Consider the following 19,424-nt stretch of genomic DNA (forward strand, 5'->3'; position numbering starts at 1 on the left):
GGTTTAAAAAGCAAAAAATTATCTTTCTTAGCTACTATCTTAATTTTTTTCTGAAAGTGATGGTTTTAAATTCCTGTTCCCAGGGACGTGGCAGCCTCTGCGCACTATTTGTGTGACAGTTTATGAATGGTTTCTATCTATATCCCTAACATTTAAGAGCCGTTCAGATGCCTCTTGATAGCAATAAGAGTGTGGAAAAATAAAGCTGAGCTTTATTGTTGCTTAAGAAGAGTAGAGAGGAATCAGAGCAAAAAGACAGTAAGAAAACAGGCTTGTACCTGACTGAAGGATTCCATGCTGGTGCAGAGAAGCAGCTATCACCACAATCAAAATGTAGGCCTAGATTGCCATATACTGGGCATTACTGTGAATCCACTTTAACATACAAATAATATTTAAACTTCAGAAGGGTTTACCTTCAGGAGGAAAAGCCAAAGCCCACACACACATTTTTCAGGCTGATTAAAAAAAATCAGTTTTAAAAACACCTTTTTTCTTTTTTTTTGCAGCTAGCTGATCACTCCTTTTAGACTTTCTAGTTATCTTTGATAAGATGCAGTTAATTGGTCAGGCAGTGTAAGTATTGCCTTTGATAATGTGCAGAAATTTAGTGGTGAAAATAAATACATTTGTTCTTCCAGTCACCAGAAATTAGTGAAGCGATACTTGTTTAATTATAAAACATATGTGTGCTTTGTTAGTTTCCATCTGTCTGCTCGCTGATTTGCAATTAAATGACCAGAAGAAAAAGATACAACCTGTGGCAATTCAGGGGAAATGATTCATCTCTAATGTTTCTATGTTGTGGCTGTCTATGGAGCAGCATGAGAGGGAGGCAGAGGAAGAGGGGAAGAGGGGGAGATATGCATAGAAGGGGATGAGGAGTGCCAAAAAGCCTCTTGATTCAGTTCAGACATGTTTCATTGTCATGTAATCAAATGAGGACTCCCATTAACTTACTGTAACTCATCTTTCTCTTTGGAAAAAGATGGGGAGCAAAATGGAGCAAGAAAGAAATAACTTATGAGGAGAGGAAATGTGATTGCAGAAGAAGGAGGCTGGTGTGGTCACAATGAAAAAGAAACTACAGGAAGAGAAGGAAGGATGGGAAAGTGATAAAAAATTCAATTTAATTTGAGGATCTGTAAATGATTAATTGGAAGTGGAAATGGAATTGTTATAGTGTATCACATATTTTCCCTTTGCTAGAAAATTGTCAGATTTTATTTATTGACCCTTTCTTCCATCTTTGAACCTGTTCACTTCTATTAACTCTCAGGGAGTGATGCAGTAGTGATTCAGGCCTGAAATTCCTTGTAAAATGAGACACTCAGAAGGACAGGAGTATTTTTAAATGAATATGAAGGGGGAAAAAATGAAAAGAAAAAAAAAAGTTCAACAACATATGTTCTGTTCGTAAATAGTTCAGGAGGTTCACAAAATCGCTTGCTGTGTAGGGCATTCCCCTCACTGATAAAGACATACAGTCCACCGTCATATAACTGCTTGGATGCGTACCGTATTACCTTCTTCCCCTCTCTCCTTCATCTGTTCCTTTTTTGTCTTTCTGAAAAGCACTGTTGGGAAGGAGAGTCATGCCCCTTGTAATTCTGGACACGGCCTGCGCAGCCATGTCTCAGGTTCGGGGTGGTGGGGGGTAGCCGTCTGACATTTCGTCTTCCTGGAGACTGGCAGGGAGAAGATAGCCAGCCTTCCGCAGTATTTTTAGTTTGATGTTCTGTGGTGTTTTATTGATCAGGATCAGCGTCTGTCACTGTGTATAATGATAACTGCTTCGGAGGCAGAAAGGGGAGATTGAATAAGGCTTTCAGGACTGTCAGCTTGCTGGTGGTGGATCTGTCAGTAGTTGGTGCTCCCCCACCGCTTTGCTTCTGCAAGCCTCTCACATATTCTTGTGCTCTGACAGCAGGTAGGGAGGTGGATGGGAAGAGAGTTATTCTCCATTGAATTTGGTGCTTTCTGATGTGGAAGACTTTTTCTGCAGGAAGGGGCAGAGGGGTTGTAAAGGAAGGTTTGTGAAGAGGTAGGGAGAGAGAAAGGAAAGTATGCATGTTAGGTACTTTCAGTGTTGCCTCCTATGTGATAGATTCTTTTCCTCCTTCTCCAGACTACTTACATTGACTTTGTTCCTTACCAGCAGCAGCAGGGAAGTGCAGATGTTCTTTGTACCAATAGCAATTGTCCATGATGGCCCAAATGTCACCATTTTGAAGCTGCCCTGCCTCATGTCCCAGCTCACAAGTCCTCTCTGTAGCAAGGACTGTACAGACAAATGTACTACAGACAAAGTAAATAAAGCATAGCTTGGCACCTTCATCAGCAGTCTTAGCATGAGAGTCAGAGTATGAACAAAGAGGTGCAGACTGAACTTGCACTTAGTCTATGCCCTTAGATTTCAGATTGCTCATCTGAAACTAAAGGTGCTATTTCCTATTTGTACCAGCCTCAGCTGGCACTGGCTATTGCACGCACCTGATTAAGCATTGCGATAAGTCACTATTGAAAAGTCTGACCTTGAAGCCTCCAAAAGTTTCTATTATTTCTTTTTACGGTTTTGCAGGCAACTCTCCCAAGTGCTAACATAATGCTTTATTGCTAGTATTGCTGCTGCTGATAACAAAGGACCAATCCCAGATGTGTGAATGTGCACATCCCTGTCACATCATGTAGAGGAAAGAAAGCTCAGGATGTAAAGAACAATTTCTTCTAGTCTAAAAGCAGCAGTGCATTTTAAGCCTCAGTCTAGAAGTGCTCCTAAGACAACATTTTATTCAAAAACTATGCGCCTTTTGAAATTTTCAGGAAGGGTTTGCAAGTGTTTGGCATCTGAATTTTGGGTTGTTTAATTTGTCCTATTTGTTCCTTCTTTACAGATGATGATTTTTTTCATGAACTTCCGGAAACTTTTCCATCTGACCCTCCAGAGCCATTGCCTCACTTCCTCATCGAACCCGAGGAGGCTTACATTGTGAAGAACAAGCCCGTGAATCTGTACTGCAAAGCGAGTCCAGCCACACAGATCTATTTTAAGTGCAACAGCGAGTGGGTTCATCAGAAGGACCATGTGGTGGACGAGAGAGTAGATGAAACCTCCGGTGAGTTTGTGTTATGTCACAAAGGGATGAGAATTAAAAAGCATTAATATCAAGCCCACTTTGTAATCTGTTTCATATGGGAGCTACTTTTCTTTACTTCTGATACAGCTGTGAATTCTGTGTCTGGCATTACAGAACATGACTGTCATAGCACAGAGGTGGTCTCTGCATCTAGGTCGGTTAGTGAAACAGGATTGTAGAGCACCCTGACCAAGTTTGAAACAAAAAAACCAGGAGAACCATGCACAGAAAAAATGGAATTGCTTTCTTAGACAGCTCTACTCCCTAGTCACTTCCCCAGCGTCACAAATTCACAGTGGTTGCACTGTGTTGTTGTCACAGACCACGTTCTTCCCAAAGTGTCAAAGAGCAACTGGGTTGTTGCTAGAATGGTATTTTCCTGGGGAGATATGACAAAAAAAAGGAGAAATTTAATCAGCTTTCAGCAAGAAAGAAGGAAAAAGCACACCTGGGCACACTTTAGAGCAGTGTATTGATCCAGAGCAAGCACCTGGCCGTTATTCATTACACTTTCCTGCCTGCTCCTTAGAGCCTGTGTGAAGGAGAACTACAGTAGGTTGCCATCATTCCTCACTTAATACCGGAAATCCCACTGACATTCATGGAAGTAAAACAGGATCCTCATAGTATCAGGAAAAAAAAAAAAAAGTTTTAAAAACTCGAGTAATAAGGCAGTGTTTGGGAAGACTGATAATCAATAGAGTCTGAGACACATGCAAGGAGAGAAGCAGGACTTACTGCTGTTTTGATGGCTCTGAGAAATAACTGGATACCAAGCAAGAAGATACCTTTCATTTGGGAATTACACCACCACTTGGTCTAATTACTTTGAAAAATAACTCCACCAGATGTTTTGGAAGTCTCTTGTGAACCAGGTTTTATTTGTTTTAGCTCATTTATTTGCACAGAGATCAAAAGCATAAGCTTTTCTTGATGCTCCCACTTGAAAAAGAGAAGGTGGGTGTAGGAAGAAAGGCTGTAGAAAAAATCTGTATTAAACTTTGGGCCTGTTTATTTGTTTGTAAGAATTGGCTTTTCCACAAGTTGACTGTAGCAGAAAAACTAAAACAAGGAAAACAGAAAAAATGTGTTACTTAATACATCTTAAGGGGAGGCCAAGGCAATGAAAAAGGGCAAACAGGAGGACACGTTTGAAAGGGTTAATTTTTTAAGCTTTTATTAACATTAGAAACATGAAAATGTTCCACTAGAGATGAAAAACTCATTATTTTTTCTCACATATCTCATTGTGGGACAACTTTGTGGTCCCATAAATTGCATTGTACAAGTCTTGAAAATTCCAGATGCATCAGAATATATTAGAGAACAAATGTTTTTCATAACAAAGAGCAGCAATTATATGCAAATGAAAACCATATCCAATTAAATATTAAGATAATCTACTGGAGTTGGGTGAGGGGAAGAGGATGTCAAAGCTGTGCACATCAGATTGTTAGCACAAGAGCCACAAACCTAGTCACACTAATAGCTTGTTAAAATGAAGCTGTCATCAAAACCCAAATTTGTCAGTCAGCCTGGTTGTTACCAGAATATTGGTTAATGCGTGTCACAGCTGCAGTGTTTGTGCACCTTCCTGTAATCAGACTCAGAATCTGGGGCTCATGGCACATAATTGTTATAGAAATGGGTAAACAATTTATTTAAAGTAGCTGTAAAATACTATCTTCTTCAAAGCAATGGAAGCTCAGGAAAATATATTCACTGCAGATGAAGCTGGAGAAAAAAAATTGCAGGAGACAGTGACTGTGAGAATTCATTCTGGTGCCCAAAGAAGGAGGTATTGGCTTGGCAGCTTGCACTCAAAAGCTCTTTGACTCTATCACTTTTGAGACTATTTTGGTTTCTTTTGCTATTTTTGACTAGCTAGTGCAGTTGTAACTTAGGGCACAGCAGTAATGACTGAGCTGCTCAAAGGGTGACGTAAGGATGGCAGTCAAAGCCTCTGCTGCTGCTGCTGCTGCTGCTGCTGCTGCTGCTGCTGCTGCCTTCAGGCTTGTGAGAGGCAGGCGATATTGCTCACAAACCAGATAAGGTCTAGCCTTTACAAGGATAACTTGGGGCTCAAAGGGATCTCAGTTGCACAGTATTTCTGCTGGGTCTGCTGTGTGATCCCAGCAACTGAAAACTAGGTGCTTTGTTTTTTTCTGGTATTCCACTGTTCCCAAGGTCTGTTCTGCCTCCTTATGAAGACGAGGAACATGCTGAGGAGATATTCTACTGCTTTTTTTGAACCAGGCTTTCTCTTTCAGTTCTTTATGTAGACAAGCAAAGCAAAGGAAAACAAGGCAAACAGACAATAAAATATGAGAGGAAAAAAGTAAAGGTCACTTGTGCTTTCTTTTCTAAAGGACGGGTAATCGGGAAGAAAGTGAACTAAAATACAGGTGTGATGCTAGCAGTACATCATCTTGGGATTGCAAATGATGCATGAAAGAGAGAAATAGGTTTTGATTTGCAAAAGATTATGTGTTCATGGACTTTGAGCCTGTGCCCAGGAATGAAATCTATGTAGAGATGATTAACTCTTCTTACAAGGCAAATTTGTTTCTGTCATTGATAAGGCCAGACAAAACAGCATAGCAATGGCACAAGAGATAGAATCAGAGCACAGTCAAGTTCTCATTGAAGAGAGTTGCTGTATAGAAATGTTGAATATATTAAGAAGGTTAGCTTTTAAGAGGGGAAAATAAATATTTATATAATTTGCCTATGTATTTTTTTCTTTGTAACAAGGAGAAGGTATAAAATAAGAGTAATAGCTGTATGCACTTTGCACTGTGGGATATTTTTAATCAGTAGTTAGACCATTGCTGTAAAGAACATACACAGGGACTCTGTGGGAGTTGCCTTCTGGTTGGAAAGGATGGGAACTGTAATAGTGACAGGGTGTTCTAGTACCACTTCATTTAATTAAATTGGCCTGAAAAGAGAGCCTTGCAAAATATTTTATCCTGATGGAGTCTGAGAAACTAGAGGCTTTACTTCACACAGAAGATCATTACATTCTGTTTTTTAATCCTCAGACTCACTGGAACTTTTCTGCTTTATGGAAAAGGCTAAGCATTTTCATAAAGAAGTCAGATGTTTGCATTAGAAATGCCTAGTGAACATCTTTGACTCTTTTGTTTCCTATGTACGTGAAATACAAGGCAGGGCATGGTCTTTCTTATGTCTTTACTGGAATATTTTCCCATTAATTTGGAAAAGAATAAGAACACTGGTTTTAAAAAACAAAGATGAGAGTTGTTTTGAGGGAACACATTTGATTTTATGACTGACTGTCATAAAAGATAACAGCAACAAAAATAAAAGGAACACTGCAGAACTGATGCTTTGGGGAGGGAGGGGGCAAGAAAATTCTGTTTTCACAGGGCAGGAAGTTCAATAGCATCAATAATTGTTAGAGCAATTTGTGCACATTTTCCAAATTATCGTACTGCTGAAAATTACTGTGGCAAAAGGTTTTTTTATAATGAGGATGGCAAAACACTGAAATGAGTTGCCCAGAGATGTGGTAAATGCCCCATCCCTAGAAACATTCATGGAAGGGCTAAATGGGGCTCTGAGAAACCTGATCTAGCTGAAGGTGTCCTTGCTCACTGAAGGGAGTTTGGACTAGATGACTTTAGAGATCCCTTCCAACCAAAACTGTTCTATGATTCTGTGATTTTATTTTACATATGTGCTTTTTATAGAGAAATATTTTCCGAGACACACACACACACCAATTCTGCAGTTGTAGGAGAATTGGGAGTATATAGAAAATCAGTGTCTTACACCCCTTTCATTTGTCCAGAGGGATTAAATGCTGCTAAATCAAACCCTACATCCCAGTGAAGTACCAAAGAAAAACAGAAAAAAATCTGGAGCTTTTTTTTCTCTTTTAAATTTGGATATGCATTGTATTATTTTCTCCATGACTGTTAAGGTGGAACAATCTATTAACCCCCTCTTGCCCTCTGCAAGGCCAGGGACATGTTCTTCTTCTCTCTCCTTCAAACAAGGAGAAAACATTTGTGACTCTTCTAAGTGCTAATTAAATAGACATATTGGGCAATTCAGCTGGTATTATTGTTTGCCTGTACTGTCTGTCTTCTTTTGCTGGGATGCATAGGGAGAGGAGGGCTTGGGTAGTTCGCTGACGACCTCCTTCATGGTCACAAATAGCAGCAAGGGTGAATAAGGACTCAAGGCTAGCCTGAAGCTGCAGCTAATGCAAAAGAAATGGGCTCATCTGTCCAATCTCAGAGAAAAAGTATGCTGAGGCAGGCTCTCAAAAGGAAAAGGCGAAGTCAAGTTCTTTTTCCCATACTTAAAGACCTAATTTCCTCCAGGAGCATCCCTGGTGCCATACAGCCTTCAGCAAGGAGCATACGTTGCTCCAAGGACTTTCCCTTCAGCTGCCCCTTCAACTCTCTGCCTTCCTCACAAATCAGCAAAAATGATAAAGTTAGGATCTGTCTCAAAATAAGATTTTTGTCTGATTAAGAGGGTTTATCAAACTGCACTGAAATGGAAAAATATGCACTTCTTTTCAGACCAAAATCTCAGACTTCTTTCTTTCAGTTTCTTCACATAGCCACCACTGTGATTCCAGTGCTTACCTCCCACTGTTACCTTTCCCTGTTAATAAAGTATTTTTGGATGACTTGCAGATTTGACAAAAGGAGACCGAGCTTTTGACGTAGGGTCAGCATTGATCTGGCAAATAGGAGTTTGTTACCTTAAGCAATGAGTTTGGCAGCCTGTCGAGGGAGTAGGTACCCAGCTAGCTAAGTCTTTAATAGATCATCTTCTCAACAGAAAGATCAAAGATTGACATCTGCCCTTTTGCCTTTAAAACATCTCTTACAAGATGCTGCAGCCACGACAGCAGTGGGGAAACATTCTCAGTGACTGTCTCTGCTCTTCTGGCACCATGTATAGAGGCAGGGAAATCACTTCCAGCACAAAATGCTCTGCCGCTTTGTCTTCCTCTCATCTGTGTACATCTCATGAAAGCCATTTATTTTGATGTTTGTGACACCACATTTTAGAAGGCTGCATTGCCCTAATGACAAAAGTCACAGCCATTGTTTAAGCTGGGATTTCTGACTGTACAGCAAAGATCATCATACAGCCTCTTATTTTGAGAAGTTGTGTTCATTTGTCTTAGTATTTTTTGTAAATAAGAAAGGCCCTTGTTTATTAGTATAGCACTTCTTTGAATAACAGTGTTGAAGAACTTCTTTTGGTAGCCCAAATACAAAGTTCAAGTGCCCCCAGTCCCCAGGGAAGCACAGGTCAGGGAGAGAAGTGTGGAGGGAATATGTTTTACTTGTTTTCTCTGACCCATAAATCTTCCTTTCCTTATTGCTGTTTTCCTTCTCTGCACATCTTTCTTCCTTAATCTCTTTTTGCTTCTTGAATTGCTATAGCCTCCTGATTCTCTGTATTATTTTTGAAGGATCCAAAAGATAAGGAAAAAAGCTGTTTTTCTGAACAAATGTGGCCACTGTCCCTATTAACTTCACTAAATATATGACATATGATGCTGAATTCTGCACTTATACTTAGCCTACAATATTTTGACTCTCTGGGATAGAATATACCTTGGGGTTATGTTAGTAAGGGTAACCACACATCATAAATAAGGATTGTTTTCATTCCACTGTTGTCACAAGTAATTTTATTTTCCGTTTATCATTGGATCAAATCCATTACAAACATCAAGTACCCGTATACAAAATAATTATTTCTCAGCAACATATTGCCAGGTTTTAGCTCTGCTCTTTCCATACTCTGCCCTAACCCAGTTCATTTCAAGGAAATTTAAATATGTGTCTTCCCAAATGCTCCTATTAATAGTTTTGAGATGTGAGTTAGAATTGATACTACAGTCCATTTTCTTTTGTAATTTAAAGTCTGTCCCCTCTTTGTAAGGATGATGGGAGTGAAATATGCTTATGTGTATGGTGTGAAAGGCTGCAACTGGTGCAGAAAGAAGCGCACAACTCTGTTTCTCCAAAGAACTGGGGAAATACAGGCTGTTTACTTACATAAAATATATGAAGAAACTCATGGCTTTTTCCTACTTGACATTTAAGTTGCAGCCATTTTTTGCTGCCACTTGGACCATCTTCCTTCTACCTGTCACTCCCTGGGGCCTAACAGGTAGCTCTCCTGGGGAAGAGGAGCCCTGTGCCCATCACTGCTGCAAGAGATGTTCTCTCTTCTCACAGTTTGCATCTTCAAAATCAGCTGCTGGTAACACAGTTTCCAGCACACACAGATCAGGGGAACACCCAACAACAAAGCTTCTGCAGAAAATTTTTGCAAGCAGACAAAGTTTGCACTTTTGTGTTGAGTAATTAGCATATTTGGACAGAAAAAATAGCCATTTTGGAAGCATCGAAAGAAACACACAGAGAGGGAGACAGTCACCATTTTATAGAATATTCATTTAAAATAGTGGAATTTTTTTGTTGAAGTGAGTGGAGAAATTGCTAAAGTCAGCACATACCTAAAGAAGGGAAATAACCTTATACATACAAAATAAGACCATTGGACCAGATACTTGATGCTGGAGGCAAATCCTATAGCCAATACCAAACTACCCCTCAAACCCAGGGAACTTACGTTTTTGTATAGATGCCTGCAAAAGACTTGAGGGTTTTGAGTTTAGATGCTACTTAGTATTCACTTACAATATGTGCATTAACATATCATTAATTTCTTATTTAATTAAACTGTTGTATGTGGGGTTTTTGTCCATCTAAGTCTTTGTGGAAGGCTGCTTCCAGCTCTTAGACCTAGACACCTTCTTTTTGACTTGATGATCTCGGAGGTCTTTTCCAACGCAGTTGATTCTATGATTCTGTGATTTTGTGTTCACATCAGTTAAGACCTGCCTGTCCTGCTAATGCTGCCCGTTCCCTGTGGGGGTGTGTCCCAGCTACCATTGCAGACTGCAGCTGTGGACATGTCAGACCCTCTGCCCTCCTGCTGCTAAGCTGACCAAAGCAGGGTCTCCCAGCCTTGGCACTTGCTCCATCCTTCAGGGTACTCAGGGATGCTAACAGGGAGTGCAGAGAGAGATACTCTTCCTGCAAGTTAATCCCTCTCATGCTCTTCCACTGAGTAATGATGGGCCCATGGGAAGGGTCATTTGCCTATTCTAGATTTTCTTTGCATTCACCATGTGTCTGTGCAAGTCACTCAATGTCTCTGTTATTTACCTCTGCAAAGTGCTTTGGGACCAAAAGATAAAAGCTTTAGGATATTTATTCATGTCTTACTGCAGCATTAACTTCCTATCTGCAGCTGTTCATGTAATTGTCCTGGAGGTTTCCTGTGGGCTTCTAGAAAAACAAATCTGAGACAGGAAATAAAGTTATTTAAAATAATTAGACGAGGAATATGGATGCCTAGTGCATTCATCTGAAGCATTTGAGGATAGCCCCCTGAATACTTCCAGCCTACATCTTATCTCCAGCAAGTTGTTCCTTCATTGAACCCTTTGTTACACACTCGTAATCCCATTAATTCCCCAAAAGACATCCTCTGACATCAGTCCACCCACCACAGCTTCAGACTAGCCACAGCTTTGCACAGCAATGCTTCCTTTTTCCATCCATGTCCCCTGGCTCCTTTGGAGCCGAATGCCCTTTGTGTGGGATCTGGAACCCCCGTTGTGAGGGTGGTCCGATTGCTGAAAGGCTAATAAATGTGATCTTGATTCGGAAGTGAGTCCCAAAGCTTAGTCTCTATCCTGCGCCCACTGACCTAAATGAAAAACAAATGTTTTTTTGATACAGTAATGGTGGAAAAGAAGAACATGTCAGAAAAGAAGAGCACAGCAAAGATCTTGTATGCTGTCATAAAACGGTGCTGCAGTCAATAGCACCCTGACAGGAACACTTGCATTGTATGAATGTAGCTTTTTCAGTTAATTAAATGTGAGAATGAGTAGGACTAGTAGGACTAGAATGAGTAGTATATCTGTAGTTTCTTTGCAAAAATACCTGAAAATATTCATGAAAATGAAAGGTCAAATGTATACTTTACTTTATCTTCTATGCAAACAAGTTATAGTCTGATGCAGCCAGATGGTCTGGCTGTAGTCTAACACTGTTTAGACACATTGGAGTCTTGGTGACTGTGCAAGACATTTAAGTGTTGTTTCCAGACTCCCTTGATGCCTGCCCTTGTATCTCAGTTACCTGAGTGGCATCTTCCATATTTTTCTCTATCAGCTTGTTAGGCGATGAAATCGTTATCTGAAGGAGAATTCCTATTGCTTAAAACTACATTGGAAAGATACTTTCCTCTATATTTTTTTTTCTTATAAAAACCCCAAACAAAATAAAAAACAACAACACAAACAGAAACAAACCCCAAACCACAAAAACAACAAAAATGAACCAAACAACCAACCAAACAACCAACACACAAATTCCCCCCACCAACAACCAAAAAAAACCCACAAAAACATTTGTATGTAGCAACCTTTGCACATAGATCAGATTTAATGAGGTTTTTTCGCTATGCTGGTAGGGTACCAAACCATCACTAAAGTGTAAGGAAAAGAGAGGTGGCTGTCACATGCAGTTCTGACCCATACAGGATTTAATTTTGTGCTGCCTTTACAGGTTCATTGCTTGTATTCATTTTGTCATTTCCATGCATTTGTGTTTTGTACATAAATGAGCAGCATGATGCAGTAGGTAGCAGCAGGACTGCCATTCACCTACGAGGTTATATACAGCTCTTTCTCCACAGGTTTTAATGGGATGCCTTTCAGAGTTCCTCATAACTTCTCGTCCCTCTTCATATTTTGATTGTGAGAGCAGAAAGGAGGCCTTTTGTCAGACTCTTCTTTGTCTCTTCTACCCCCTGAATACTGATCTTCAGGCTGTTGCAGCTTCTTCTATTATTTGCTCCCAGGTTTTTATTTCAGAGAGGATCTTGGCTGCTTGATTGTAGGTTTTGGCTTCCTAGTGTCATGTGTAATGATGTTTCTGTAATGAGTGCTGATGCTGCACCTGGGTCAATTGCCATGCCCTCCTCTGAAGAGGAGTAAGGACTGCCAGCCCTGAAGAACAGTGATGCCTAGAAGTGGATCAGGCTTGCTTTGGGGTTTAGTTTTAATGCTTTTGTTTTTCAACTAAGGTGGAAATCTGTACTGGAACACAGAGTAGTGGGTACCTAGAAAAAAATTTCAAGAGGAAGCAGCAATAATTACAGGGATATTATTGACAGCATTTGCTTACATAATTGAAAGGTCTTTTTTTAAGTCAAAGTCACATGGATCTGCAGAGGAACTTGCTTACATCCCTGGTGCTTTGCTCTAGCTGATGAGTATCATGAACTGTGCTGCATCCAGAAAGACGTACACACCAAATGGCTTTGTGAGCACCAGGCTGCCTTTTTGCACGCCTTCCTGCAATGATTCTTTTGTTTGCTACAAACTAAGAATAACGTCCTGGTGTTCAGGAGCTGATGTTTTGACTTTGGGATTCACTTCCAAACCAAGATCACATTTATTAGCCTTTCAGGCACAGCCCTGAAATCACGCTGGATGGCAGAGCAGACAGTAAATTCCCAGAGCTTCAGCTCTGTCTGGAAAAAGTCACTTCACTTGACAGTGCACTGGACAAAGCTGCTTTAAAAAGTAGCTGCTTGCCTTTTTCTTCTTTTCCTTTTAGCTTTTTTTTTTTTTTTCTAAGATATGTAAGTCAGCTGTGAAATGCCACCCCCAGCATGCAGAACAGCACCGGCAAAAAACAGTGGGGATCTAAAACTTCTCCCCCAGCCTGCCATTTCTGCACATGGTGGACTGAAAAAATAGGAAAACAACTGCTGAGGAAGGCTCCCGAGTGACCCCTTGTGTCACATTGAGACTGTCCTTGATCCCACAATAGCTGCACCAGCCACTGAACTGTGTCATTGCATCAAGTTCACAGAAATAAGGCATTTTCAAGTTGTCTCTGCTTCTCAAAACCATGCAGAGTGCATGTGGTACATGAGTACATGTGCAGATACATTTTTTTTTAATATAAATATACATATAACATGTATATGCCAGTAATTATTATAAACAACTTGGTGTATATTTTTATATATAAATTTACACACAAACCCTGCCCCCCTCCACTATGCAAAGGAAATGTAAACATGCTGTTCAGAATTCAGATGCTTGTTGTTGGCTTCCCAGATGTTTGAAGTTCAATAGATTTCTTTTTTTTTTTTTTTTCATAATTTCCTCTGCTTCTTCTTGTGAAGTGCTAAACAACCATTATTTCTTTTTGCACATTGAGATTCATCTGTAGGCTCTAAACTGCCTCAGAAGTGCTTCAATTTTGCATGAGCACTAAGCTGGGGACTGGGAAGCATTACCCACTGCTGAAGGCCCAGATCATTAGAAAGAGCATGTAAATCCTCTGAACCAGAAATAAAAAATGCACAGATTTTCTTTGTGAAGTCTGAACTGCAGCTTTAAGTAACACATGAACCATTTGCACATTTTTTTCCTGGCCCTTGAAAAAAACCAAAACAGTATCTTTTCTCAGCTGCACGTGCCTCAATCAAAAGAAGGGAAGATTGGGCTTTGACCCAAAAACTGGAGCTGCTAAGAGCTCATACTCATGCTTTTCTGTGTGGACGACCTGTCTTCCTCTCAGATCCTGTAAGCAGCACCAGCCAGGCAGGGAACTGTGTGGGTATTGCCACCCAGAGTTTCCTAGTGTCAGGATGGCTTGGGTCAAAATGCATTGATTTGCATTTGTTTCTGCTCCTAGACCTCAGCCTGTATGATTTCAGAAATCCTGATGCCCATGCTTGAATGTAAATACATGTTTGTAGGGAGGTTTTCTTTGGAGTCCTCCTACTCTGAAGATTATTACTTTTGAACCAGGAAAAAGGGAAAAAAGAATGTGGCAACTGTAGGCACACATTGTTACATGTGGAAGATAATAATGCATTTTAGAGCAATTTGGACATATTTGCAAAAGCTGCTGTCAGCCAGAAAATAGCCTTCATTAAAAAACAAGGGAGGAGGTGTTTTTCCTTTGTCTCTGAACTGTTTATAAGCTAAGAATAAGCAATCCAATGCTGTTCTATGGTATTAAATAACAGTAGTTCAAGGGCGATGATGTAAAGCAATCAGCTGCCAAGGTTGGCCAGGGGAGGAGATAGCAGAGGGGCTATTTTACCTCCCTCAAAGGGACAAACCCACAGGGCTCTACTGCCCACCTCCACCATGCTGGCAGGGACCAGGGCACACATTTTGTCTTCCATCAGCATTCATGAGCTCCCTTTTGAAATCTTCCCATCATCTTACACAACTTAGTCCTTCAGATGTTAACAGGAAAGAACAAAAAAGCCTTGTTTTCACTGAAAGAAAACAAAACCCAAGCAGAATGCATGTTCTTTAATTCCAGTTCAAAGTAAAATCCCTCTGAAGACAGTCCTTTGTAATTTTTGTGTAAGTCAGTCAGTTAAAAAATATTAGGATAGCTGGGATTTTAGCTCAGCTTGATAACATTAGCTGGTAATTAGATACCATAGGTAAGTGATGCAAACCAGTGCAAACTTGACATCAGTTTTTAAGACAGTTTGACTTTATTAGGTTGTAACCCTCACCTGTGTTAATCTGAATTAGGAATGTATCTGTTTCCTAAAGAGAAAGTTAGGAAGAGAGCAGAAATAGCTGGAAGCTTTTAATTTAAATATTTAAGCTAATATTTGTGGAAAATTGTTTGTGATCTTCGTGCAGTCATTTCATATTGCCGGGAAGCCTCAATTTACAGAAAAGCAGTGTCAAGACAAAACCAGGTTTATGCAGTCACAGTGTGGAAGATTACTGGGTGTTAAAGCTGTTTACTCTTTTAAACTCTCTCTGGATATCTATCTGTCTATCTTTTGTTAAGATTACAGGTACACTATATAGAAAATAAGCTATAGGCAAAGTGTGCAGTTAGGCAATAATCTCTGTCCCATTACGGTGCACAGAGTACATTTTTCTCAGCAAGAGCTTTAATATTTGAAGCCATTCTTCTTGTGCATAGCCTGTTTATTCATTTTTAAATGTCAAATTCTATAGCTTAAGTACTCTGATATATTTGAGTGGAATAACTCTCTGACTATAAGGGATCCATCTCTGCAAGAGAGTAAATAAACTTAAATTCTGGCATAGCACTGATTTTTTTTACCTTTGTAAAAAGGTTATTTCACCAAGTAAAATGATCAGACTTCTGCTAGAGAGACAGGCTGTTTATAGCACCTGTGATGAGTAATTAAATAAATCAGACAGGCCATTCTGGACTATCAGTGAGTAAAAAGATCATAATTCTTGGCTTTGGTCACTTAAATTTTACCATTAAATGTAAAAGGACAAAGGACTGCATAATAAGAAACCAATCTGTTTACCTTTTATTAAATCCATTTACAGTCAGACTACTTTGATATATTGTCTTGGCCACTTTAGTGAAGCAAAAAATACGGTGCTGTTTTAAGTATTTTTGGGTGCAGCTTTGTATGAAATCTAAGACAGATGAGGACTATGAGAACTGAAAATGCTTTCATCCTTTTTGCCAAATGTTATGGAGATAATCCAGCTTCTCCTGAAATGATAGCAAAAATCTGACTTTCTGTTTTGGTATCAGAATTTTTCTTCCACCGTCATCTTGCATTTTAAAAGTATATTTATTTACATCATTCGTATCTGTCCTGACTGAGCAACATTCATAAAGTATTCCTTCATGCCCCTCTCCTGCTGCTAATAGCTAGAAAAAGGAGCTGTGAATAAGAACTCATGGCCTGTTTCAGACTGGCACTGATTTATCTCAAGACCACACAAGCCACCACACTTTTCACTATGTCTAAACTGAGGACTTGAATGGGGACAGACCACGGTTTTCTAAGTTACGTGCTGTATAATTTGATTCTATGGCAGAGTGTGTTTCATGGATGGGCAGAGCAATCCCCCTGCCCCAGGGCTGTTTTCTACTGACTCCCCGAAGCCTCTTCTATGCCATCCAGAAACTCCATCCCTGCCCTCTGTGTCCCCACTGCCCAGTGGGAAGGGAGATCTGGGGTCACATACAGTCAAGGGAACCTGCGCCTGTCTAGTCTGGGAAGGAACCAACAGCACTGAATACCAAGTCTGGGAGGTTGCTCTGACTACTGACTTCAGGAAATTGAACATGTGAAGGGTTGCAAGTTAACTTTGTGAAAATGGGCTGTATTTCCATACTTATTTACAGTGGCTGCAATATACCTGCAATCTATATGCAGGTATTAGTCTAATGTCTTTTTCCAGACCAGTAGGTCATAAAGTTCCGTCTCCTTGAGAAATGTGTTCTATGGCATATGTGACTCCTAATTAATGAGATACCTCTTGGGCAAATGAAAGCACAAAAGCACAGAAATTGCTTGAACTTCTACTTACAGAGAAAATAAACAAATTATCCATGCGGTTTCTTAGAGTCTGTAAGTGCAGTTTAGTCTTGCAACTAAATAGTTCCTGTTTACTGTTGTGCCAGAGGGTTCAAACACATGCCAATATAACACTTTCACCAAAATTACTCTATCAAAGTCCTGAGGAATATTTTCACACATCCTGGGTATTAATATCAAATGCTGAATGGTTATGGCAGCCAAAATACATCAAACAGTTTCTTGAAAGAACGATGCCCAGTGAGGTGTAGATATTAACTCTGTGACCTAGACTGACTCCAGGCTGGATAATAACATTTGATTAATTGGTAACAATTTTCTGTTTTCTGATGTTTATGGTGATCATTTATTGTCTTTTGCAGTCATATAGGGTTGTAGAACCTTATGAGACATTTTTGTTTCCCTAAAAGATAATGAGTCTGATTGGCAAATCTGTTTCTATTAAAATCATTGGGAAATTTGCCAATTACTTCAGAGAGTGCAATATGGAACCCATGAGTTATTATTGCAGTTACCAAATAATCTGCCATAATATCTACAATTACATTACATTTGCATACATTAAAAAAGATGACATTTGTGCCTCTGAAGAGCAGATAATCTGCCTCACAGTTTGTATAACTGTCTATGTTAGGCACTTGGGGACCGTGTGTATGAAGTGTGTCTTTGCTTCATTGTGTATCTAGGATACAGCTTATAATAAAAGACCATATATATGAGGCACGACTCATTCTTCACACATCCTTTTGTTCCACAAGGTGTAGTAATTTTGGGTTTGATATATACTGTCAGCTAGTGCCTCTCCCTGTGCTTATTCAGCTGCACACATCAGCAATAGACAGGTTGAGCAAGGCTCCATCCGCCCTCTGCCTCTCTCTGCCCATTGATCCCTCATTAATATGCAAATACAGACATAAGTAAATTTCTGGTTCCTTCTTACTTCTTTTCAGAGTCCAGGCTGTATTAGTCCCAGAGACTCATTTATTTTATTGAAATGAAAGATTGAATAAGCTGTGCTACTAAACAGGCAAAAATTTTGACACGTGGAGAACTTATTTAATTCACTGGACTGGGACGTAATTGTAGACCAATTATGACAAATATTGTGAGCCTTCTTGTAAACTATCCTCTGTCCTGAACTGGACAGAAAACTATTAGGATGAAAGTATATCTTTGACTGGTTGTTGTGCATTAGCCCCAGCTCTCCCCTGGTCAGATGGGGAGTAGGATTGGATAGGTAAAAGTGAGAGAACTCATGGGATGAGATAAAGGCAGTTTAATAGGCAAACTAAAAACTGTACAAGCAAGCAAAGTAAAAGAAAGAATTTATTTGCCATTTCCCATCAGCAGGCAGGATGTTCCCAGGAAAGCAGGACTCCATCACAAGTAGCAGTGATTTGGGAGGACAAATGCCATTGCTCCAAACATTCCCCCCATTCCTTCTTCTTCTCCGAGCTTTGTATGATGAGCATGTCATCATATGGTATTGGATATCCCTTTGGTCAGCTCTTTATGGAGTTAGACAAATTAGAAGGATCATATTAAGCATTTCAGCTGCCCACATTACTGTTATTTCTCTTCAGCTGTGTTTGTTGTTGCATTGCTTTAAAATAGGAAGATCCTGACTTTGTGTGGGTTTTTCCACTATCTGTGTAATTTTTGTAATTCTGGAAATATGCAGCTCACTCAAGTGTTACAAAAAAAAAAGCTGCATATCTTTGCCTGCCGTATAGCTTAGCCATATGAGGAACTAGACTGAAAAATTCAATATATTTCTAATAAAGAAGGTAAGGTAGAGGAGATACTCTCTGTGAGAAGGTGACATTTTGTTACTTAGCCCAATGGCAAGGTAGAATTGGCCAGTACCAGGTGAGCTATATGCTGCATAAATTATTGCTTATTTCTTAATATGTCTTGTCCTAAATATCTTTAGTCAAAATATAGGGACTTATTTTATAAAGTGAGTCTAATTTTGTTCTCAGAGGTTGTGCAACTATAATCAAACAATTTGATAAGCAGTTGCCTGAATGACAGACGCAGCATGTCACATTGTCTGGAAATATTGAGACATGGTTTGTTCAGCTTTCTTTTTGATTTTTTTTTTTCCCATTACTCCAGCCAGTGTTCTTTGATGTAGAGGCAGAACCAGGTTCAGCAGACATAAGATGAAGCCAGGGTTTTCCTGCACTTGGTGCCCATGTGAGATAGATAAGCAATACACTCCTGAATGAAAGCAGAGAGAATATGCCAGCTCCTCTGTGAAATCTGATGTACAGCACCATGGCAGCTGGTAACAAGGCAGTTGCTATCTGAGGAATCTCAGCAAACTGCAGTTTTTGTAGTCTGGCCTAGAAAGAGATTTTCTGTTAGGGGTGATCCCTTCCCCCAGAAGGGATGGGTTGGTACAACAAAGGAAATGCAGCTCTTTGTGGGTGCTGAAGCTGGGTGCATTTCAGCCAGTGAGAGGTTTCTCCTAAATTAGCGTGGCTGTTTGTGCAATGAGGTACCAGTGGGCAGTGGTGGGAAGGAGTGGTGGAATCACCTTGGAGATCTGGCTGTGGATCCTGATATCCCAGATGATCTCGTGGCACCACCAACTAATTTGATACATTTTGAACTCTAGGAAAACTAGTTTACCTTAGAGATAAAGACAAAATGATATCTTCTGCTTGCAAGCAGAAAGAGGTGGTCTCTTTGGTCATGACCCAACTGTTGGTTTTACTCAAAGACCAAATTACCCTGAGTAATCTGAAACCTGTCAGTACTTTACAGCTGTCCCAAAAGACATTAGCTGGAGTAGCACATTATTTTGAATTAGAAAACATCTCA

General features: G+C 39.9%; 1 protein-coding gene across 3 annotated transcripts in view; it reads left to right on the plus strand.

Annotated features, from left to right (window-relative positions):
* Nucleotides 1–19,424, plus strand: part of UNC5C (unc-5 netrin receptor C) — a 257,370-nt gene that overhangs the window by 157,091 nt on the left and 80,855 nt on the right. For all 3 annotated transcript variants that reach the window (XM_050338645.1, XM_050338646.1, XM_050338647.1), the window contains exon 2: nt 2,895–3,116. In XM_050338645.1, the coding sequence (XP_050194602.1) occupies nt 2,895–3,116 (222 nt within the window). The remainder of the gene's footprint in view (nt 1–2,894; nt 3,117–19,424) is intronic.

The sequence above is a fragment of the Myiozetetes cayanensis genome, unplaced genomic scaffold (genome assembly GCF_022539395.1).
Source record: "Myiozetetes cayanensis isolate MyiCay16 unplaced genomic scaffold, myiCay2020 scf7, whole genome shotgun sequence".
NCBI lineage: Eukaryota > Metazoa > Chordata > Aves > Passeriformes > Tyrannidae > Myiozetetes > Myiozetetes cayanensis.